This window comes from Moschus berezovskii, chromosome 20 (assembly GCF_049115385.1).
Source record: "Moschus berezovskii isolate FMDL1 chromosome 20, NW_MosBer_1.0, whole genome shotgun sequence".
Taxonomy (NCBI): domain Eukaryota; kingdom Metazoa; phylum Chordata; class Mammalia; order Artiodactyla; family Moschidae; genus Moschus; species Moschus berezovskii.
In genome coordinates this window covers 17867089-17891703 of record NC_142479.1, presented here as the reverse complement: position 1 = coordinate 17891703, position 24615 = coordinate 17867089, and the positions used below count along the sequence as shown (strand labels likewise).

The 24615-nt window shown below is 41.3% G+C and overlaps 1 protein-coding gene across 2 annotated transcripts in view; it reads right to left on the bottom strand.

Annotated features, from left to right (window-relative positions):
* Positions 1 to 19805: 19805 nt before the first annotated feature.
* Positions 19806 to 24615, bottom strand: part of LOC129538924 (phosphatidylcholine transfer protein) — a 28380-nt gene continuing 23570 nt past the window's right edge. For both annotated transcript variants that reach the window (XM_088828604.1, XM_055398998.2), the window contains exons 4-6: positions 23081 to 23252; positions 22156 to 22223; positions 19806 to 21052 (exon numbers count right to left, since the gene is read on the bottom strand). In XM_088828604.1, coding sequence (XP_088684730.1) covers positions 20990 to 21052; positions 22156 to 22223; positions 23081 to 23252 — 303 coding nt within the window. In that variant the 3' untranslated portion in view covers positions 19806 to 20989. The remainder of the gene's footprint in view (positions 21053 to 22155; positions 22224 to 23080; positions 23253 to 24615) is intronic.

Genomic DNA, 24615 nt, shown 5'->3' with positions numbered 1-24615 from the left:
AAAGCTCACTCTTTTGCTAAGAAATAAACAGAACACAAGATAAAGTGTAAATTTTTATATCGATCTTTCTGCCATAGGTTCAGATTGAGATCCTGGTGCTTTGGGGTTGTTGTGCCATAATTGATTCAATCATTCCTTCAGCACATAGTTTAAATACTGTGTGTGTTCTCTATATTGAGTGCATAGCTGGGAACAAGACAAAGGTCGCCACCTTCCTGGAGTCTTTATACCTATAGATGTGTTAGGATGAAATGATCTAAAATCTATGAAGTGCTGAGACTATACCTGCCATTTAGAAAGAGGTCAGTAAATATTCACTATTCTTCATTATTACCCACCTCTGTGCTTTAGACTCAAGCCATTCCTTTATTTCCCCAAATTTCAATGGAAATCTTCTTCACATTTGGTCAAATTTCTGTCCAAATTCAATTTGATCACAAGGGATTGACTCACACACACAATTATGAAGACTGAAAAGTCCCCCAAATATTTGGAAACTAAAGTAGACATATCATGAAATGTAACTGCTGTGATACTTTTAGTTATATACTTTTACCTGATTTACATCTACATGATTTCCTTCTTCTTAACAGTTACGTTCAGATCACTCATGAAAATTTCACAAGGTACTAAACAGCTTACCGTCAGCTTGTTATCTTTCTTTTTCTTTCTTGGCTGTGCTGTGTCTTGGTTGCTACTTGTGGGCTTTCTCTATTTGTGACAAGTGGGAGCTACTCTTTCCTGTAGTGCACAGGCTTCTAACCGTGGTGGCTTCTCTGCTGGCGGAGCTCCCAGCCCTAGAGCATGGGGACCTCAGGAGCTGTGGCTCACAGGCTCAGTAGTTGTGACTCACAGGCTTAGTTGCTGTGTCATGTGGAACCCTCCAGGCCAGGAATTAGACCCATGTCCCCTGCCTTGGCAGGTGGATTCTTAACCACTGAACCACCAGGGAAGTCCAGCTTGTCATCTTCCTTGCTACAAATTCTGTAATAGAGACAACATAAACTTATTTGACTTTTAGCAAACATGGGTAGAATAAAATGCTGAAAATGCTAAAGATATACCTGTTTTAATTAAACTGGCTAAACTAAAACTAGCTTTTCTTCTTTGATAAGTGGACACAAACCTTTATGGTGAATCTTGCTTTTCTTGTAGTGATAGAGCACAATGCCACACAGCATGACTTATGCAAAGCCATATTGCTTTTTTTTTAATTGGACACTAATTACTTTACAATATTGTATTGGTTTTGCCATACATTGACATGAATCTTCCCCGGGTGTACATGTGTTCCCCATCTTGAACTCCTCTCTCACCTCCCTCCCCATCCCATCCCTCTGGGTCATCCCACTGCACCAGTCCCGAGCGTCCTGTGTCATGCATTGAACCTGGACTGGCGATTCGTTTCACATATGATAATATACATGTTTCAATGCCATTCTCCCAAATCATCCCACCCTCACCCTCTCCCACAGAGTCCAAAAGATTGTTCTGTACATTGTGTCTCTTTTGCTGTCTCGCATACAGGGTTATCGTTACCATCTTTCTAAATTCTATATATATGCATTAGTATACTGTATTGGTGTTTTTCTTTCTGGCTTACTTCACTCTGTATAAAAGGTTCCAGTTTCATCCACCTCATTAGAACTGATTCAAATGTATACTTTTTAATGGTTGAGTAATACTCCATTGTGTATATGTACCACAGCTTTCATATTTATGTGTACTTTTCAAAATGATCCTCCATTGAAAGGGGAATCTTAGGGATGCAGAAAATGTTGCAGTTGTTTTTGGTCCAACCATCATGAGAACTTAGGTACAATGACTGCCTTGAATGACGTGGGATATAAGAGATGGTGGTACAGCTGCCTATCAAAAATGAGGGCATTTTATTTAAAATTTTTAGTCTGAAGGTGTTGAAAAAAATGCAAAGCATGAGACTTGTGAGTTAAGCTCATTTGGGGACAAAATAGGGACTAGAGCCCTGGAGAAACTTCTCAGATCGCTCTGAGGGACTGCTCTGAAGAGGTAGGGGCTGAGGGCAGTATATATGTGATTTTAGTGAAACAGATGCATGCAGTCAAGCTCACATTTTGGCAGAAGGCTGCTGCCAGTCACATGAAGTGTGCTACTAATTATGAGGGAGGGTCAGGTGTCTCTGCTCCTTTATGATTTTAGTGACTTTCTAGACAGGAGAAGAAGCAAGAAGTTGATCTCATAAAATCTTCCCTTGAAAATATCTAACTACCTGAAGAGGCACCTGTTCTACTAGAATTTCCCGGAGAAAAGAGTGCCTTATTCCTGATTTTGCCCTGAATTTCTTTCGGGGTATGTCAAATACCAGTGACTGCAGTGGCTAGTGGTATACTCATAGTGACAGATTGCAAGTGCCAAGTTTCAGCTGGCAGTGCGCTATCATGGTCATGAATTGGACCATGGACTGGGAGGCGTTTCATGACTGTTTTGTGTCAGAGTGCTAGGACTGCGTGCTCCTAGGTCAGGCTAAGATTTTGTTGACGGGCAACTCGGTGGGCTCTTACTGGACTAGGCCCTGTCAGAGCCAAAAGTCCCTGGACCATCTGTCTGACTAGTATGTTGGGGTCCAGGAAATTATTTCTTCTTGTTGCTATTTCCCATATCTAAATTTACACTATTACCACCATTGATTTTATACAGAAATATATGTCTGGTCAACTGTTTCAGGTCATTAGTCTTTAACTCATGAGAGACTCAGTCACACATTTGGTGAGACATGAAACAACACTCTTATAAAAAGGCAGAATATATGTAATATAGTTAGTAGTATTTGTAAGGTTGTAAGTAAAAATTCAAGACAAGAACTTCCGTTAGGTGCCACCCAGTGTATCCCCAGGGTATCTGATTTAGTGTATTCTATACCGATCCTTTCCTTTAAAGGAAATGATATACTGGAATTGTTCATAAGACCAGCCACAGATCTTCATATTATTAGGCTGGCTACACTTAGTATTTACTTACACTTTTCCCAACATAAGGGAGGGGGTCTTTTATGTTCATGGCAATGGTCAGAGTAGCTAAGATTGATTGGCCAAGTGAGAGAGTCCCTTCTTGTAATATCAATAGTGGCCCAAACAGAATTATAATTTCTTCTTTCCAGAAAAATTTCCTAAGGTCATTCAGTTAGAGCCTTGAATGGAGAATTCCACCATGGTAATCCAGAAGTATTGGAAATAGGTGATTGAGTATAAACTCAACAATTCAATTAACTTTATCTGTACATAATATCATGAAATATGTTTATTTTGTGAGCAATTATCAAAGTAACTGGTGTACAAGCTTGCTTTGGAATCTTGGATCAGCTGTCTACTTTTTCTTACCATCCTGGTCTGATAGTTTCTCCTCTGTGTAAGCATTGTTTTCAGGTGATTTTGAAGTCGGCAGTCCTGTGTATAGCTCAGTTAATTTCAGGGACCCTCTCTAAGTGGAAATAGTAATCCAAGCATCAATTTCCTTCAGGTTCACTGTGTATGAGCTAGTGAAGAGTACCTGAGGAGAGTCCTTCCATTTAGGTTGAAGTTAGTCCTTTAAATTATGTCTTTCCCAGAATGCATAATCCCCTGCTTGCAGGTTGGGACCTCTGATCTTCATCCAAAGATAGATTAATGAGAAAAACTTCAGAAAAAAACTAGATTGTCCTTTTAATAATTCAACTAAAATTTACAACAATGTAATAGCTAAGAGCTATCTGGGAAGTTACTCTTAGTAAATAAAGACCTCAGCTAACAAACTTGAATTTACTCTCCACAGAAATATAATCTTTCTATCTCTAAAATTACCCTTATTTCTGCCAAGTGTAGCCAAATGATACTTATTTGTTTACAAATTAATTCAGGTTTCAATAAACTTGGCCTGATGATTTATACAAGTGTAACTATACAGGCTCTTTTGAAATTGGCTTTGCTGAAAGGAAAAGCCTTCTCTATAAGGAACTTCAGATTGAATTGTCAAAAGGCCTCTTACTGCCAGGAAAGCCACATCAAAGGCTTGTGACAAATTTCCCCTGAGTTAACAATAGATATGAGTAAATTCCTATCTTTTAAAGACAAAATTCTTTGAAATTCCTGCACTTGGTAGGAGATGGCTTTCATAATTTGCTTGATTTTTAAAGTTGCTGGGAACCTAAGAGTTTCCAGTCTCTGAAAAGATGAAGGATAGAGAAAAGATAAATATTTCAATTCTGCATATACAGTATAATTAACAAGTTACTCTAACTCATAATTAGCTGAAGGGAAGAGTGTCTTTCATCTGGAAAAGAAAAATGTTAGTAATACTTTAAATAGAAACCATAAATTTATAATCTTATTCCCTAGTTCACATCAGTTCAGTTCAGTTCAGTCGCTCAGTCATGTCCGACTCTTTGCGATCCCATGAATCACAGCATGCCAGGCCTCCCTGTCCATCACCAACTCCCGGAGTTCACTCAAACTCATGTCCATCGAGTCGGTGATGCCATCCAGCCACCTCATTCTCTGTCGTTCCCTTCTCCTCCTGCCCCCAATCCCTCCCAGCATCAGAGTCTTTTCCAGTGAGTCAACTAGTCGCATGAGGTGGCCAAAGTATTGCAGTTTCAGCTTTAGCATCAGTCCTTCCAATGAACACCCAGGATTGATCTCCTTTAGAATGGACTGGTTGGATCTCCTTGCAGTCCAAGGGACTCTCAAGAGTCTTCTCCAGCACCACAGTTCAAAAGCATCAATTCTTTGGTGCTCAGCTTTCTTCACAGTCCAACTCTCACATCCGTACATGACCATGGGAAAAACCATAGCCTTGACTAGACGGACCTTGGTTGGCAAAGTAATGTCTCTGCTTTTTTTTTTTTAGTAATTAATTTATTTTTTATTGGAGGCAAATTATTTTACAATATTATATTGGTTGGTTTTGCCATACATTGACATGAATTCGCCCCGGGTTTACATAAGTTCCCCCTCCTGAACTCCCTTCCCACTTCCCTCCTCCCTTTATCCTCCCTCTGGGTCATCCCCACACGCCAGCCCCGAGCATCCTATAACATGCATCGACCCTGAACTAGTAATTCGTTTCACATATGACAACATATGTATTTCAGTGCCATTCTCCCAAATCATCCCACCCTCACCCTCTCCCACATTGTCCCAAAGACTGTTCTATACATCTGTGTCTCTTTTGCTGTCTTGTATACAGGGTTATCATTTGCATCTTTTTAAATTCCATATATATGCGTTAGTATACTGTATTGGTGTTTTTCTTTCTGGCTTACTTCACTCTTTATAATAGGCTCCAGTTTCATCCACCTCATTAGAACTGATTCAAATGTATTCTTTTTAATGGCTGAATAATACTCCATTGTGTATATGTACCAAGGCTTTCTTATCCATTCATCTGCAGATGGACATCTAGGTTGCTTCCATGTCCTGGCTATTACAAACAGTGCTGCAATGAACATTGGAGTACATGTGTCTCTTTCAATTCTGGTTTCCTCAGTGTGTATGCCCAGGAGTGCGATTGCTGGATCATATGGCAGTTCTATTTCCAGTTTTTTGAGGAATCTCCACACTGTTCTCCATAGTGGCTGTACTAGTTTGCATTCCCACCAACAGTGTAAGAGGGTTCCTTTCTCTCCACATCCTCTCCAGCATTTATTGCATGTGGACTTTTGGATAGCAGCCATTCTGACTGGTGTGAAATGGTATCTCATTGTGGTTTTGATTTGCATCTCTCTGATTATGAGGGATGTTGAGCATTTTTTCATGTGTTTGTTAGCCATCTTTATGTCTTCTTTGGAGAAATGTCTGTTTAGTTCTTTGGCCCATATTTTGATTAGGTCATTTATTTTTCTGGAATTGAGCTGCAGGAGCTGCTTGTATATTTTGGAGATTAATCCTTTATCAGTTGCTTCATTTGCTATTATTTTCTCCCATTCTGAAGGCTGTCTTTTCATCTTACTTATAGTTTCCTTTGCTGTGCAGAAGCTTTTGATTTTAATTAGGTCCCATTTGTTTATTTTTGTTTTTATGTCCAATATTCTGTGAGGTGGGTCATGGAGGATCCTGCTGTGATTTATGTCGGAGAGTGTTTTGCCTATGTTCTCCTCTAGGAGTTTTATAGTTTCTGGTCTTACATTTAGCTCTCTAATCCATTTTGAGTTTATTTTGATGTATGGTGTTAGGAAGTGTTCTAGTTTCATTCTTTTACAAGTGGCTGACCAGTTTTCCCAGCACCACTTGTTAAAGAGACTGTCTTTTCTCCATTTTATATTCTTGCCTCCTTTGTCAAAGATAAGGTGTCCATAGGTGCATGGATTTATGTCCGGGCTTTCTATTTTGTTCCACTGATCTATATTTCTGTCTTTATCCAGTACCATACTGTCTTGATGACTGTGGCTTTGCAGTAGACCCTGAAGTCCGGCAGGTTAATTCCCCCAGTTCCATTTTTCTTCCTCAAGATTGCTTTGGCTATTCGAGGCTTTTTGTATTTCCATACAAATTGTGAGATTATTTGTTTTAGTTCTGTGAAAAATATCGTTGGTAGCTTGATAGGGATTGCATTAAATGTATAAATTACTTTGGGTAGTATACTCATTTTTACAATATTTATTCTTCCAATCCATGAACATGGTATATTTCTCCATCTATTAGTGTCCTCTTTGATTACGTTCAGTAGTGTTTTATAGTTTTCTGTGTACAAGTCTTTTGTTTCCTTAGGTAGATATATTCCTAAGTATTTAATTCTTTTCGTTGCAACAGTGAATGGAATAGTGTCCTTAATTTCTCTTTCTATTTTCTCATTATAGTGTATAGGAATGCAAGGGATTTCTGTGTGTTGATTTTATATCCTGCAACTTTACTGTAATCATTGATTAGCTCTAGTAGTTTTCTGGTAGAGTCTCTAGGGTTTTCTGTGTAGAGGATCATGTCATCAGCGAACAATGAAAGTTTTACTTCTTCTTTTCCAATTTGGATTCCTTTTATGTCTTTTTCTGCTCTGATTGCTGTGGCCAAAACTTCCAGAACTATGTTGAATAGTAGTGGTGAGAGTGGGCACCCTTGTCTTCTTCCTGACTTTAGGGGAAATGCTTTCAGTTTTTCACCGTTGAGGATAATGTTTGCTGTGGGTTTGTCATATATTGCTTTTATTATGTTGAGGTATGTCCCTTCTATTCCCACTTTCTGGAGGGTTTTTATCATAAATGGATGTTGAATTTTGTCGAAGGCTTTCTCTGAATCTATTGAGATAATCATATGATTTTTATTTTTCAGTTTGTTAATGTGGTGTATTACGTTGACTGATTTGAGGATATTGAAGAATCCTTGCATTCCTGGGATAAAGCCCACTTGGTCATGATGTATGATCTTCTTAATGTGTTGTTGGATTCTGATTGCTAGAATTTTGTTAAGGAATTTTGCATCTATGTTCATCAGTGATATTGGCCTGTAGTTTTCTTTTTTTGTGGGGTCTTTACCAGGTTTTGTGATTAGGGTGATGGTGGCCTCATAGAATGAGTTTGGAAGTTTCCCTTCCTCAGCAATTTTCTGGAAGAGTTTGAGTAGAATAGGTGTTAGCTCTTCGCTAAATTTTTGGTAGAATTCGGCTGTGAAGCCGTCTGGACCTGGGCTTTTGTTTGCTGGAAGATTCTTGATTACAGCCTCTAGTTCCGTGCTTGTGATGGGTCTGTTCAGATTTTCTATTTCTTCCTGGTTCAGTTTTGGAAAGTTGTACTTCTCTAGGAATTTGTCCATTTCTTCCAGGTTATTCATTTTATTGCCATATAATTGTTGATAGTATTCTCTAATAATCCTTTGTATTTCTGTGTTGTCAGTTGTGATCTCTCCATTTTCATTTCTAATTTTATTGATTTGGTTCTTCTCCCTTTGTCTCTTGATGAGTCTGGCTAGTGGTTTGTCAATTTTATTTACCTTCTCAAAGAACCAGCTTTTGGCTTTGTTGATTTTTGCTATGGTCTCTTCTGTTTCTTTTGCATTTATCTCTGCCCTAACTTTTACAATTTCTTTCCTTCTACTGACCCTGGGGTTCTTCATTTCTTCCTTTTCTAGTTTCTTTAGATGTAGAGTTAGGTTATTTAGTTGACTTTTTTCTTGTTTCTTGAGGTGTGCCTGTATTGCTATGAACTTCCCCCTTAGCACTGCTTTTACAGTGTCCCAGAGGTTTTGGGTTGTTGTGTTTTCATTTTCATTCATTTCTATGCATATTTTGATTTTTTTTTATTTCTTCTATGATTTGTTCATTATTCAGCAGTGTGTTGTTCAGCCTCCATATGTTGGCATTTTTAATAGTTTTTCTCCTGTAATTGAGATCTAATCTTACTGCATTGTGGTCAGAAAAGATGTTTGGAATGATTTCAATTTTTTTGAATTTACCAAGGCTAGATTTATGGCCCAGGATGTGATCTATCCTGGAAAATGTTCCGTGTGCGCTTGAGAAAAAGGTGAAATTCATTGTTTTGGGGTGAAATGTCCTATAGATATCAATTAGGTCTAACTGGTCTATTGTATCATTTAAAGTTTGTGTTTCCTTGTTAATTTTCTGTTTAGTTGATCTATCCATAGATGTAAGTGGGGTATTAAAATCTCCCACTATTATTGCATTGTTGTTAATTTCCCCTTTTATACTTGTTAGTAATTGTCTTACATATTGCGGTGCTCCTATGTTGGGTGCATAAATATTTATAATTGGTATATCTTCATCTTGGATTGATCATTTGATCATTATGTAGTTTCCTTCTTTGTCTCTTTTCACAGCCTTTGTTTTAAAGTCAATTTTATCTGATATGAGTATTGCTACTCCTGCTTTCTTTTGGTCTCTATTTGCATGGAATATCTTTTTCCAGCCCTTCACTTTCAGTCTGTATGTGTCCCTCGTTTTGAGGTGGGTCTCTTGCAGACAACATATATGGGGGTCCTGTTTTTGTATCCATTCAGCCAGCCTTTGTCTTTTGGTTGGGGCATTCAACCCATTTACATTTAAGATAATTATTGATAAGTACGATCCCATAGCCATTTTCTTTATTGCTTTGGGTTCAAGTTTATACACCCTTTCTGTGTTTCCTGTCTAGAAAAGATCCTTTAGCATTTGTTGGAGAGCTGGTTTGGTGATGCTGAATTCTCTCAGCTTTTGCTTGTCTGTAAAGCTTTTGATTTCTCCTTCATATTTGAATGAGATCCTTGCTGGGTACAGGAGTCTGGGCTGTAGGTTATTTTCTTTCATCACTTTAAGTATGTCTTGCCATTCCCTCCTGGCCTGAAGAGTTTCTGTTGAAAGATCAGCTGTTTTCCTTATGGGAATCCCCTTGTGTGTTATTTGCTGTTTTTCCCTTGCTGCTTTTAATATTTGTTCTTTGTGTTTGATCTTTGTCAATTTAATATGTGTCTTGGAGTATTTCCCCTTGGGTTTATCCTGTTGGGGACTCTCTGGGTTTCTTGGACTTGGGTGATTATTTCTTTCCCTATTTTAGGGAAGTTTTCAACTATTATCTCCTCAAGTATTCTCTCATGGTCTTTCTTTTTGTCTTCTTCTTCTGGGATTCCTATGATTCGAATGTTGGAGCGTTTAACATTATCCCAGAGGTCTCTAATATTGTTCTCATTTCTTTTAATTCGTTTTTCTTTTTCCCTCTCTCTTTCATTTATTTCTAGAATTCTATCTTCTAGCTCGCTTATCCTGTCTTCTGCCTCTGTTATTCTACTGTTTGTTCCCTCCAGAGTGTTTCTGATGTCATGTATTGTATTATTCATTGTATATTGACTCTTTTTTATTTCCTCTAAGTCCTTATTAAACCTTTCTTCCATCTTCTCAATCCTTTTCTCCAGGTTATTTATCTGTAACTCCATTTTGCTTTCAAGATTTTGAATCATTTTCACCACCAAAATTCGAAATTCTTTATCAGGTAGATTCCCTATATCTTCTTCTTTTGTTTGTGTTGGTGGGCCTTTATCCTGTTCCTTTACTTGCTGGGTATTTCTCTGCCTCTTCATCTTCCTTATATTGCTTTGCTTGGGGTGGCTTTTCCCTCTTCTGGCCGTTTGTGGAGTTCTCTTTATTATGTAGTTTCCTCGCTGTGTGTGGGGTTGGACAGGTGACTTGTCAAGGTTCCCTGGTTATGGAAGCTTGTGTCGGTGTTCTGGTGGGTGGAGCTGGATTTCTTCTCTCTGGAGTGCAATGAAGTGTCCAGTAATGAGTTATGAGATGTCAGTGGGTTTGGAGTGACTTTGGGCACCCTGTATATTGAAGCTCAGGGCTAGTTTCCTGTGTTAATGGAGAATTTGCGTGGTATGTCTTGCTCTGGAACTTGTTGACCCTTGGGTGGTGCTTGGTTTTAGTGTAGGTATGGAGGCGTTTGATGAGCTCCTATCTATTAATGTTCCCTGGAGTCAGGAGTTCTCTGGTGTTCTCAGGATTCGGGCTTAAGCCTCTTGCCTCTGGTTTTTGGTCTTATTCTTAGAGTAGCCTCTAGACGTCTCTATCTGTTGTTTCCAAGGTGGTTCCCTCTGTTTTAGCATCTGTTTGCTTGTCTCTTCAGTGTCTAATTTCCGCCCTGATACTAGGGGGCGGGTGGATACTTTTTAAGGCTCAGTTGTTCAGTCCTGTTCTGGGAAAGGAGGAACGCTGCAGACGGATATCTCTGGCGTCTGTGGGGAGTGCTCGCAGCGTCTCAGCCACACTGGGTTTGGCCCCACTCACAGCGCGTGTGTTGTCCCAGTCTACACTGCACAGGCTCTAGGTTGCTCTGCCGGGAACTGTCCAAGGCCGGCGCCGGGTTGTATGCACTTCCAGGTCTGAGCGGCTCAAGTTCAGGTTCTCGGGTACTCCACAAAGGCACAGACTTGGTTGGGCCTGCGTTTTGTGCCTTCCCCGGTCCGAGCAGCTCAGGGGACCAGGTGTTTGGCGAGTGCGGTCTCTGTGACTTATCGCCTCCCCAGTCCCCGCCACTCAGTTTTCTGGGTGTACAACTGGCACAACTTCTCAGGGGGATATCGACCAGCCGAGCCAAAGAAGTCCTGATTAGCAACAAGCCTGCCTGCAGTTTGTATCGGATGCCTTTCTGGGGCCGCGGTTGCCCGCTTCGGCTCTGGCTGCCCTCCCTGCCTGTCTCAGTGGGGGATGGGGGATGGGCTGACCGCAGCCGGCTCGCTCTGCTCAGTCCTTTATTCTGTGAGGCGGGGCTGGCCGAGTCTTAGGTTAGAGCTTTCCACCTTTTCATGGGGAAGCTATCCCAGTCTGCTTTGCTCTCCCCAGTTCTCTCAAATTGTTTTCGTGGCATTCAAGCCCAGTCCTCTCTCTAAGCAGTTCAGCCGGCTCCTCCCTGCCCAGCCCCCACTTGCTAATGGCGTATGCAGGCGTCTGCGCTGCTTCTCCCCTGGGAGTTACCGTTTGGTGGGTAATCTGTGGGTTTTAAAAAAATCTTAAAAAAGAAAAAAAAGAGGGTTATGTGGCCCTCTGAGATTCCAAGGCTCGCCACAGATTCGCCAGTGAGAGTGTTTCCTGGTGTTTGGAAACTTCTCTCTTTTTAAAGCCTCCCTTCCCGTGACGGAGCTCCATCCTTACTTCTTTTGTCTCTCTTTTTATCTTTTATGTTTTTTCCTACCTCCTTTCGAAGACAATGGGCTGCTTTTCTGGGTGCCTGAAGTCCTCTGCCAGTATTCAGAAGTCGTTTTGTGGACTTTACTCTGCGTTCAAATGTTCTTTTGATGAATTTGTAGGGGAGAGAGTGGTCTCGCCATCCTATTCCTCCGCCATCTTGTTGCTTCTCCTCTCTGCTTTTTAATATGCTATCTAGGTTGGTCATAACTTTATAAATAATCCTTTTGTTAACAGTATTATGAAGCCATCAGGTTTTCTAATAGAATTGTTTAATTTCAACCCAGGTCACCAGTATGGATCTGAAAGTTATCAGAATCTTGTATTTGTCAAAAAATCTTTGCTAAGAATATTCCTGAAGAGGAAGCACTTTTGCAAAGGTATCAGAATAAAACAGTAACTGTCTATGAATGACAAAAGACAAGAAGTCAGTTAAAATCCTGCTTACAATGCAACTGAAAAAGAAATTTGTTTACTCCTGTGGCATAAAACATTTTAAAATGAATAAAATTATGACTGATAATATTTTGTCAGGACACACCAGATTCTTAGGAATTCCATATAATTTCTAGACAAATGACATTTACTCATACAGTATAACCTAAGAAGATTTATTACTTATTTGACAACACTTCCCTTGTAATTTAACTTACCAAATAAACCTAATTAATTTATATTTCTTTAGAATGTTGCAATGCTCCTTTGAAACATCCAAAACTTCGCTAGAGGTCAAAGGAACTACACTACAATTTGATTTGGGAAATTTGTCATCAAAATATCAAAAAGTTTCAAAGTACTTGGTCAAACAAGATCATAAGTCACTGTGAATCAATATTTACTCACTTAAGCAAAAGGACAACCAAAGATTTCAAAGGCAAAACAAGAAAGTTATAACAGACTTCCTCATTAAAAGTAAAATAAACTTTACAATCTGCTATGAAGAGCAGATCAACATTTTAAGAAAGCTGTCCTCTTCACAGAAAAAAAAGCAAATTCTGGTTTTGCACCAGCTTACTTTTTAAATGTACTCAATTAAATTAATTCTAAACAGCCAATTTTTACCATGCACAAAACTCTGTTCAAGGTTCCTTTTCCACAAATCTTCCATAATTTTCTGTATCTGTATTAGTTTGTCATCAATTATTTTCCCATCAAGAAACAATCAACTCTAAAACAAAATTACTTTATTTTCCTTTAACAAAATGCAATTCCATTTGTCATACCTTCCTTTATTGAAAACACATATCCTACTTTGCTACTGTATACTGAAATGTTTTTCTTACTACTTCTGCTGCTGCTGCTGCTGCTGCTGCTGCTGCTGCTGCTGCGTCACTTCAGTCGTGTCCGACTCTGTGTGACCCCATAGACGGAAGCCCACCAGGCTCCCCCGTCCCTGGGATTCTCCAGGCAAGAACACTGGAGTGGGTTGCCATTTACTACTTCTAGTAGCTTTAATTATATATTTAAATTCAACTCTTAAAAACCTTAATTTCCAGTGAAAACTAAGAACTAAGCAATTATGAACTTTTACATTAGCATTCTGTAGATTGGCAAACATAAACACTAATAGTATTTTCTGAAAACATGTGCTTTCTTATAGAAAGTATCTCAGTTTGACACCAAACATATTTATTAATCATCCTAAATTATTTACCTTTAGTTTCTTTGTAAAAGGAAGTCAATGTTCATTAATTAATGTTTTAGTATCTTGTTTTATTTGGAATGACCTACCCAATAAACTTTCATCATTTAATTTATCACAACTCTTCAAGTTATCAAAATCTAGAGAGATTTTAAAAATTTTCTTTTCTAACTTAAGTGTAATTGATTTACATTGTTGTGCTAGTTTCAGAGAAACAGTAAAGTGATTTATTTTCTTTCATTATAGGTTATTAATAGAAATTGAGCACAGTTCTCTCTGCTATACATTAGGTCCTTATAGGTTTGAGAGATTATTTTTAACTAGATATTCCTAATATATATATTCCTAATATATTCCTAAGGAGTTCACCCAAAAGTTCTTATCTCATTTACTTATTAAAATATCATCAAACTGTTTGACTGAAAGTTTACTTTCAGGTACAAAGGATTTGTTAACAAAAGAAAGCATTCATTACACACAAATAATGCTGATTGCAGCCATGAAATTAAAAGATGCTTACTCCTTGGAAGGAAAGTTATGACCAACCTAGATAGTATATTAAAAAGCAGAGACATTACTTTGCCAACAAAGGTCCATCTAGTCAAGGCTATGGTTTTTCCAGGGGTCATGTATGGATGTGAGAGTTGGACTGTGAAGAAAGCTGATCGCTGAAGAATTGATGCTTTTGAACTGTGGTGTTGGAGAAGACTCTTGAGAGTCCCTTGGACTGCAAGGAGATCCAACCAGTCCATTCTAAAGGAGATCAGTCCTGGGAGTTCTTTGGAAGGACTGATGCTAAAGCTGAAACTGCAATACTTTGGCCACCTCATGCGACTAGTTGACTCACTGGAAAAGACTCTGATGCTGGGAGGGATTGGGGGCGGGAGGAGAAGCAGACGACAGAGAATGAGATGGCTGGATGGCATCACTGACTCGATGGACATGAGTTTGAGTGAACTCCAGGAGTTGGTGATGGATAGGGAGGCCTGGTGTGCTGTGATTCATGGGGTCGCAAAGAGTCAGACACGACTGAGAGACTGAACTGAACTGAGAGCTCTTCTAAGTTAAATTTAAAACTTCTAGACATGAAAAAGATATGAAACTCACTAGTTTATCAAAAAAAAAAAAAAAACAGATCCAGTGTATTTCTGAAAGATGGAATAAATTAAGTTTACTTGATCAGATAGTATTTTACTAGTATTTATAAAAGAGACTTTTAAGATTTTTGATAGTTCCTATTTTTAAAATAACCTCTTTTTTTTCTCTCCTTCTGATAACAATTCCCTTGCTTCCTAGAGGAGACTCTGTAAATACCTACATCTCAAAGGCACAAAGAATGGAAGTTGCACCACGGACTTTTGTTCCTTAAGTCCAGAACATTTACAATATATGCAAGATTTTTTACATTAAAGGGTACATTTGGGGATTGGTGGAAAGGATAAGCGGGCTTTGAATTATTTCTAGAGCATTTCTGTTGTTAAAAAGGCTTGATCTGTAAGACAAATACTGCAAGTTCTGCTGCAGCTGCTTAGTCACTTTATTCGCGTCTGACTCTCTATGATCCCATGGACTATATTCTGCCAGGTTCCCTTCTCCATGGGGTTCTCCAGACAAGAATACTGGAGTGGGTTCAGTTTCTCAGATGGCAATCTGAATGATATGGAGACCACCTCACCCATCCAACAATGTTATCCTCAATTCCCTTCTTTACATCAGGAGAAGATCTTCAACTAAGCTAAAAATTGAAAGGTCTTATGTTCCAGATTTAGAGTATGTGTCTGTGGAGTACATAGGTAAATTCTTCCACAAAGGCTTCAGAATGTTTCTTTCCCTCTGGTGACATAGTTTCACTTCAGCTTAGAGGAAAAGGCCTTTAAAAAGTTCCCTTCAGGTTCTGAACATCAACTTCCACATTTGGCCAATCTCTAATCAGAGGGGGCTACTCAAATTTAAAAAAAAAAAAAATCCTTTGAATATCCCGTCAGGATTCAACTGGACAAACAGTACATAGATATTTCTGGCAGTAAGTATTCAACAACTCCATGGAGGCAAGAGGTATCCCCAAAGAGTGCAAAAGATATTATCCTCCCAAGATCCAGAGCTACTCCAAAAGATAACCAAAAGAAAAGAAAGTCTCAGGCAATTCCCGTGAAAGCTAACAACAGGGATAGCACCCTACCACACATAAGAGTGCAACCCACACTTCCTCCCAGCTAAAACGTTTAGGTCTCAAACTGGCTGTTGCCACGCCAAGTTCTTAGGACAAAAGAGACAGGAATGCAATGGCTGTGCTTGAGAAAGAAGGGATCTACAGCCACCAGGTACTCAAAAGCAAATTCACGACACAAAGATCTATTTCTTAAGAATGTTTTCTGCCTGTCAATACAAATTCATAAAGGAAGGGAGAAAGTGAAATTTTACTTCCTCTATTAGCCAGGCACCACAGATGGAGACAGCAATGAGAGAACCGACTTTGGTAAGAATTCTTACCTTTGCTGGCTTCTGGCAGTTTTCCTAGGATCCTGTCCGCAAGCTCTGGAGTGACCAGGGTGATCCAGTAGGTCCCATCCTGGTCATCTAAACTTTTAGAGGAGGAAAAGTCATTTTCCCTCTATCTTTGTGATGAGTTCTTGCCTGAGATCCCCCTCCCTTTTTTCTAGATCCCATCATACTTGACAAGATTATCTAGGTTACAAGTTTTCCACTGTGGCCACTGTGATTCAAGATTATTTTTGGTAAAGTTAGCCTGCTTGTCCAGCCCTAAAACAAAATTTTATTACCTGAGGCCTCATACTGTATACAGTCCAACTTAACAGAGCCAGTTTGACTCTAGATTCAGTCCAGTTTCTAAGCTTGACCCAGTCCAATCCCAGCCCCAACCCAGTTTTTTGAGTCAGACCCACTCTGGCCAGTTTCTGGACAGTTAAGAAGAAGCTGTGCTCAAATAAAGTCTGAAATCTCTTGGAAAAGCTGCAGAAGTAGAATCTGAGAGGGACTTACTCACCAGCTCCAGAGACAGCAAGAAAGCAGAGTTCAGGGCTCAGCGGGTATCCAATCTAGTTGCTTTTGCTTCTGGGGGACTTTGGGAGGGGGGTCTCCTTCAGTTTCCTCTTCTCACATCAGAAAGTTTAAAAGATAAACTGCGGAATACTAAAATTTTTAGGAACTTGTTCAAGCAAAAATCAGTGCAACTGGATACCATGCCCCCCTAGGAGATAGAAAGGAGCACCAAGCGGAAATACAAACTAAAGAGACTTTTGTGGGCAGAAGGGAGCAGAAATGAGGTTATATTAGGAAAGTGACATGCTTGTGATTGCAAGGCTGTTTTCCTTTAGGGGAGGGGTCTCTCAGGCAGATTAACCAGCACTGATCAGGCAATTCCTGGTGGACTGGTTTGAGATTCCATTTCTGGGAGAGCCAAGCTGTAATGAAGTCCTGGATTGGGATGCCGGGCTTTGCATAAGGCTCCATTTGAGGCCTGCTGTCTGGTTTTTCAAAGCAGTTAGCCACAGAATCCTAGAACAGTACATGTTTTCCTTCCATATGGTGGCGATCACACCCTCTCATCATCATAAACTGTGCATATTCCATGTCCTCTGTAGTCTGCTAATTCCGTTTATGAACTGCACTGCCTAGCACTGACCCTGGCATGCCAGGTAGAGAGTTTGCATACACTCACATAACACGCTGCCTTGTTGCTATTCCATTACAGATCTGACGAAATGGAGAGTATTACATGTGTCCAAGTAGACACAGAAAAATACATATAGATTAGCAACATAAAGTTTGTTGAAGTCTTCCCATTTTGTTGGTTCTAAACTCTGAGAACCTAAACCTAATCTGTTTCTATATTCTCAAGAAAAAAAAAAAAAGAAATCTTCCTTGTAGTTGGGGAGTTGTATAGAAAATTAAGCTTTGGGGAAAGTTTAACAAGCAGGTCTACTTATTTTTTGCATGACTTCTTTTTTTCTCTAGCACGTCTGGCTCCTGCACTGATTCTGCTCTGACAGCATGCATGATGCACTCACACTGGAAGACATGTTGACAGCAGCATGGGCCAGGAGCATCAGGGTGATGGGCATGAATGTTCCCTGCTTCCCTTTTTCTCTGGTTAAACCTCATAGGCTGATGTTCCACCTTCGACTCTAGATTTGGGTGTGGGTACTGAGCGTGCTGCCGGACAGTAAGGAGGCTTCGGGATGACAAGGCCTCCCACAGCTTGGAGAGCACCTCCATGATGGTGCTGCAGGGATGTTGGAGATGGTGGAGACCCATGGGGGAATGAGCAGCCATTAGGATTGAGTATATCTCATCAGGTCACTGCTCAGCCTAAAATCCTTCAAAGCTCCCTGGCATTCTGCGTATAAAGTAAACGTCCTTGCCGTGTCTCTCAGGATCTCCCACAGCCTCACCGCCTCCTTCTTCGGCCACATATGAGATGTCTTCCTCCACTCTCACTGCTCAGACCTACTGGTCTTCGGTTGGTCCTGCAACATGACTGGCTCTTCTGTTTGAGGGATTTTATGGAAATGGTTCCTTCCATGTGGAATACTTTTCTTCTCCAACCTCCATCCAGCCAACTCCAACATGTTCTCCCCGCCCCCTCAGAATTGGTTGGTGCCCCAGCTTTATACTTCACTCACTTTACCTGCCCTTTCTCACAGCTCATCATCCCTCAACAGCTTCTCCACCGTGCCTTTTTCACTGGATCATAAACTTCCTGAGGGTGCACTCCAAGCCTGTCTCATTCATCCCAGGAACTACCATGCATGTCCCCTTACCAGATGGATGCCGAACCATTGAAAAACATGTAAAGTGAATACAGGTCTCAAAGCATTTAAAGGTAATTCTCTGAGCTGACTGGGTGATGCCCCCAGAAACATGAGAACTAAATGGGCTCTTCGGGCATTTCTTTCAAAGCCAGCTGGGAAGGAGTTTTGAAGGGCAGGCATTAGAGGTTGGGATCCTGGGTGAGGAATCTCAGCCAGGGAGCAAGGCCAGGGCCTTCACTGTGATATAGGAACATTTTCAGGAAGTGACCCTCTGCTGGAATTCCTCAGTTTCAAGGTAGTCTTTAGCTTTAACTGCTATGCAGTGTGAATAATTCACCTGTGGAAGAAAAATTAGCACTGATAATAATGCTACATTCATCATGAAAATCCTGAAATCCTGACTAATCTCAGCTGAACTCAGTCCCGACTGAGCCATTTCCATAACATTAAAGTATAACCTGTAGCCACGCAAGCAAAGCCACCTCTTAACATGAACCTTTCAAGGAAAGACTGAGGAGATCTACGGTGCACAGAACCACTAAAATGATGACTTGGGGAAATAATTTGGCTTGAACTAAATTATTAAAGATTAAAATAGAGTTTAATGTAATCAAATCAAATGTCTTTATCTGAATAGATTTTCCCTTCTGGGTGGTGTGTCATTTGCTCAGTCTTCTCCAAATCATTAAAGTCACTCACTAGACACCATTTGAGTGCCTTGGATACACTCCATTAGGGGTCAGTAAACTAAGTGAAAGAAGGGTTTCTACCTATGAAGATCTTATTGTCTATTCAGAGAGATAGAAATGAAAAAACAAGTGAAGCAAAGGCTTAGATGGATGACAATACACTTACAACCTCCAAATTCCAAATGATACATTCAAACCCTGCGGAGTCAGAACCTGAAGAATCCAGCTAAACCTCCATGGCAGCATGTCTGCTTTTGGGGTCGCTGGCATTTACTGTTGGATCAGGGGTTCTCAGTTCCCACACAATCTCATTTTTCAGTGCTGCTTAGCACCGTCATCTCCAACTTAGCAAGCACAAACGCCACAGGGCCTTTACTAATTACAGCAAGCTCGGTGACTTTTTTTAAATCGCCTTACCAAGAAATTAAGTATGCTTAGTATTCTCAATGTTTTAAGCAGATTATTAAACACTGTTAAAGATACACTTTGCATGACACCATTTCATGTGAAATCTTTGCTCAAAGACTATAATCCTAGTGCTTGTGTTTCAACGACTTTATACATTAAAAAAAAAAAATCACCTTGACCTCTATTACATAAGACATTCAGATTTACTTTACCTAAAATTAAATTCCAGCTACATTACCGATAGTGATATTTTAATGATACATTTATGAAGCATTCCCTGATGTGTATAACTCTACCCTATGACCAGTGTCCAGGGCTGGGATTGACACATACTTTAAAGGGAATCATTGGAAGCTTCACAGTCAACTGGAAAGAAATGCTGTCTTTTATTGACTTGGTGGGAACTCAGGAAGACGTAGATCTTTCATTTTCTGTTAGCAACAGTTCTGCCACCAAACACGGCCCAACATTAAAGAAACCCTAAAGAAGGACAGAGTTGATTCCAAATGTCAGTTTGAGCACCTGTATCAACCCTTACCTGAGGCCATTCTATACCTGGCCTTGCATGTAAGTGAGCCTAAAATTCCTTTTTCTGTTCAAGGCTATGAGATAGGTTGGATTTCACTTGCAAACCAGAAGAGACCTAACAGTCTCATTTGCAGGTAACAAGGCAGACAGGACAAGTAGAAGTCATTCTGGATTTATTTGGTATTCAATGCACCTCCCTTTCTAGACAGAAAAGACACAGTCTGAGGTATCCCATTTTAATAAATCTCCCACATCCAGCTTTACATCCTGAATTTTTATGCCCTGTAATTAAGTTTTGTTACCATCATACAGAAGTGATTAAATATTTCCCTGAGATTATAAGGCTGTGCCTTTGTCCACAGAATACCTTTCCTTCCAAAATTCAAGAGAAAAGTAGGAAAGGGAAGTCTTCTGGTTGGTGGGAGAGGCAGATAACTTAGACAGAATTCCTGAGAAAAAGGTTAGAGTCAACCATACCACTAATAAACTTTCCCTGGCTGTGAACTCTTATCCTTTCAAAGTCTCCAAACATTTCAGAAGGGTAATTAATTTATTCCATATAAAGATACTTTAGCTCAATGCCATGTGCAAAGCAGTCTGGCTTGTTAACTGCTACAGTTGCCTTGATGCCTCAGTGACCAGTAAAATGTAGGGCTAATGAGGTATGGAAAGCCTTCCCCAGGGGCATATGGGAAAAAGAAAAACCCAAATGTGGATGATGAGAAAGAATTGTTATCATACTACACACTTAGGCCTGCAATGTTTTTCAAAATGGTTTGAAATCAAAACAGCCTATGATCCTCCCCAACTAGGAATGGGGAGGGACTTAGTGGGTGATTACCTCAAATTAGGCAATCCAAGTCAGCAAAGCATAAGGCAAATGGACATGAGTCTTCCAGTCTTGGCGCCCTGACAGTCAGCTCTGTAGGCAACACAACTTCAGCAGGAAATCACCCTCCCAGGTTGCAACAACTCCCACGTGGGGAGGAGCCAGCTGACTGGGATCAGTCCCTCTTAGGCAGTGTTGTCAGTCCTCCACCCACCATTCCCCTATTGAGGATTGTGTTCCCTACTGAGGGGTCCACTTTTTAAGAATAAGCAAAGGTTTCTATAATCTGACCCACATTCCAAGTGGAGAAAGACGGTGTGTCCTGGGGAGAGGAGACTGGGAAAGGGAGCAGACGTCAGGCAAACACGCTCAGGGACAAAGTGCTAGAGAGTGTGCAGGCCTCTGAGCATGGAAAAGGGAAAGGCAGGCTGAGCGTCGGTGGCTGTCGCACTTCCAGAGACGTCATTCCATGAACAGCATCCCACGGACACAAAGCTCCCAGTTTCCTCTCCTAGGTTTTCTTGTAGTTCTGACAGGCTTTCACCATGTCTTTCAAGAAGTTAGGAACTCCATTCTGCAAAGGAAAGGAGACTGTCATTTCTGTATCCTCACAGCAATGACTCCTGATTCTTCAGGATGTGGCCAAGGTAAAAGAAGATGGCTTCGGGAATATAAATATGACAATAGGGACCCTGAGCAGATTTCCACGGAATGTTGCCACAGATGATGAAAAAAGGGAAGACGCGGGACACGGGTAAGGCAGGGGCCACTGTTACAAGACCTTGTTACATACTTTGGTTTTTGCTAATAAAAAGCTAGGGTATTTATGAGATATCATTTTTTTAAAGGAAAGATAAAACAGGAAGTGGCATGGCAGGGGTAAGAAATGAGAAAAAGACTTGCTTTACAAAATTAGACAATGGTAAGGACTAGGGGGCAAGAGTGGGCATGCCATCCTTCAGTCAGTGTTGCTCACTGTTTAAGAAATTCCCCACACGTTGTTCTGTTTACTCCTTCTCTACAGGGTGGGGCTATCCGTCTCCATTTTTAAGGGGGAAGAAATTGATGGTTTCCCTAGATTACACAGTCAGAAGCAGGGCCAGGATTCAAACCATCTTGTGTTTGATTCAAAGCCTTTTCACTCTCCCAGGGAACTGGTGAGCCCTCTCACCAGTAAGTAGGACCTTACAAAGCAGGCTGAACAGTCAGCATGATTCTAGGTTCCAGGCAGTCTCGAATGACCTGGGTCCCACTGGGGCTCCCTCTCCTTACGGAAAATCAAATAACCACAAAGAACCTGGAGACTTCTCCAGGCTTGAATATGGTTGGTTGTCTCCCAAGCTAGGTCAGCCTATTCCTCCATGAGCAGATACAGGGTCCACAGGCACCCCTGTTCCTACAAGGAACAGGTTACTGTTTGGGAGGCTCCAGAGAGTGATCCTGGAGGGGTCCTGGTGCAAAGCAGGGTGGGGCTGGCATTCCTTCTAAAGTTTGTCTTTTGTCCCAGCCTCTATCCTGGGTATTGGCCACCACAGGCCTAACATAGTCCATCAACCAAGCTGTTTCATAAAAGGGCATCATGAGACCTGAGACAGCGCATCTCTTCAAGCTGACGGCCCCACAGGCTAAGTCAACAGCTGTCAAACACACCTCCCCTCCTGCTTCCCGGGGTCTCACCTTAGCAGCCCAGTTAATGACCCAGGACGGAATCTGGCCACCTGGATTATCGAAGTAATACATGAAAACTAGAAAGAGAGAGAAAAAACAATTCAGGAGGGAACCTGTTAGGAAGATACAGTACAAACCTTGAAAACCTTCCACTTTCATATCCATCCCAGAAAGTAAGGAGGCGGGTTACACAGGACTCCAGGAGACTGTCCCCTCTGCCTTGCCTTGCAGGAGACTTACATAGAAACATTGTGGAAAACAGCCAAGGCACCTTCTGTGGCTATTTATTAATCACCTGGCAAGCGATACACTTAGACACAGTTTCTCATTTAATTATGGCTCTTATTAATTATATTAATCCTAAGAAGTTGCTAAGATCAAACTCCCATTTATAAATGATGAAGTGAAGATTCAGAAGAGTAGGATAACATGCCCAAAGTGGCACATCTTAACATACATCACAACTAAGTTTAGATTTCAACTCAGCCTCAAGTCCACACCCAATCCAGGTCAGCAGGTGGCTGCATGGAACTCCTGCACCCAGTGTCTCTTCTGAGGCTGGAACTCAAGGCAGACAGGTTCTGAGTCCCTGCGTTTCTGCTGAGGAGGAGCTGCCTCGCAGAGGTGGTCCCACCAGCCCTCCTGCCCACTCCTGTCCAGCTTGTGCATGTACAGGACCTTTCCGAAGTGAGTTTCTAACTTTCTGATTCCCTTGGGTGTCCTAATTTCATCTAGATCATGAAAGAGTCAGTAAAGAATAAACTGATCCACATGCTAGTCTACCCAAGCTTCTGGGGGTGAACTGAGTCTCCCGTGTTTCTTTTGGACCCGTGTCCAGTCTCTGACCTCAGGGAATAAGCATCCTGCATTTTCCGTGCCTGAAGTCAGTGCAATCTTCTCACGGGGGGCCCTGCCACACCTGCATCCTTTTTACCTTTGCTCCCCCTCTTGCCATCGCTCTGGATCGCCAGCCTCTGCTTGTACTGCTTCACCCGGATCACACCCGGCTTCTCTGGAATTTGCGGCTCAGAGGTGCTCTGGGCCAGGATAACGTGGACCTTCTGCCCCTCAAAGTCCAGCTCTCGCCGCTGCCGCATGTAAACGTACTAGACCGCCAGTCAAGGCTCAACAGCAAGGCCTTCATCTCAGGAGTGGGAGGGCCCACAGCAGAAACAAAGGCACACGATTCCACTCCTCCACTTGCTGATTGCTCCCTTATCTCAGGTCCTGCCGTCTGCCTACCCACCTTAGAAAAGTCTGGCTCCTCCCACCTGGTATTGTCATTTAAGAGGATGCATTACCCACTGGAGATTGGTTCCCTGCTGCTTTAATCATGTGGGGAACCCACTCCTCCTTTCTCCAAGAAGGCAAGGAGATCTCAGATGATTGGTCACTTATCGGCTGTGTGACCCTGGGTGTGCTACTCAACTTTTCTGCTATTGGTTTCCCTCTACAGGAAAAAAGGGGAACACTGCCTGCAGATAAGCTTGGTGGGAGCTTGGGACAGAGACTGAAGCAGGATCTCACTCACTAGACAATGGGGTCATTGCTCTCTGCCCTCCCCCATAGGCCCTAAATCATTGACCTCTATGCACATAGGACGGTCAGGCAAGGAGGCTTACACCTGGCAATCATAGGAAGACATGTGATGAATCAAATAATTAGTAGGCAGATGGCCTCACTGGGTCTGGCTCACCAAGAATCACAAAGCCAATTCATCTCAATAAACACTCACAGACCAGCCACTATGTCTATGGCACTATTACAGGGAAGATAATTCAATTTTAAGAAACAACAGGAGTCACCACTTATTGAGCCCTTATCACGTGCATATATCATGGGCTTTATGTTTAGCATCAGCTCTGAAACTGAGAACATCGCTGTGAATTCAGTATAAATATTCTCATCTTATAGATGACAAGATTGAGACTCAGAGAAGTAAAGAAAGTTGCAGAAGATCCCAGTGGCCAGCAGATGTGACGGACACTATATTTGAACCCAGATCAGGCTCCAAAACCTGGTGAGACTTTCATAGCCGCAGAGGGCTCAGCTCTTTAATACATTCATTGGACTTTCCAGTGGTGGAAATGTAGTCTTCATAGTAGAAGGAATTAAAGCTTAAAAATAATCCAAAAAATCAGTAAAAGTATGATACAGCTTCACTTATTGCAACAGCCATGACCATAGCCGCAGGCCGCTCAGAGTCTCTGCAGCAGCCACGGTGCTCTGGCCTTCCCCAGGCACACTGCGGGACGTCTGTTGCCCCCACACGCTACTCCCTGACGAGTAAACTGCTTACATGTTTTCAGGAAGAAATGATTGTGCCTTAGCTCTGCATTTCCTCCCTCCCAAGCCTTCTATTTTTTCATCAGCAAATACTGTCCCACAACTTGCTCAGTTCATGTGACAGATATCTCTTGACACTCACTGAGGAAACAACTTGATAGATTAACTGCGATTTCACAGGGT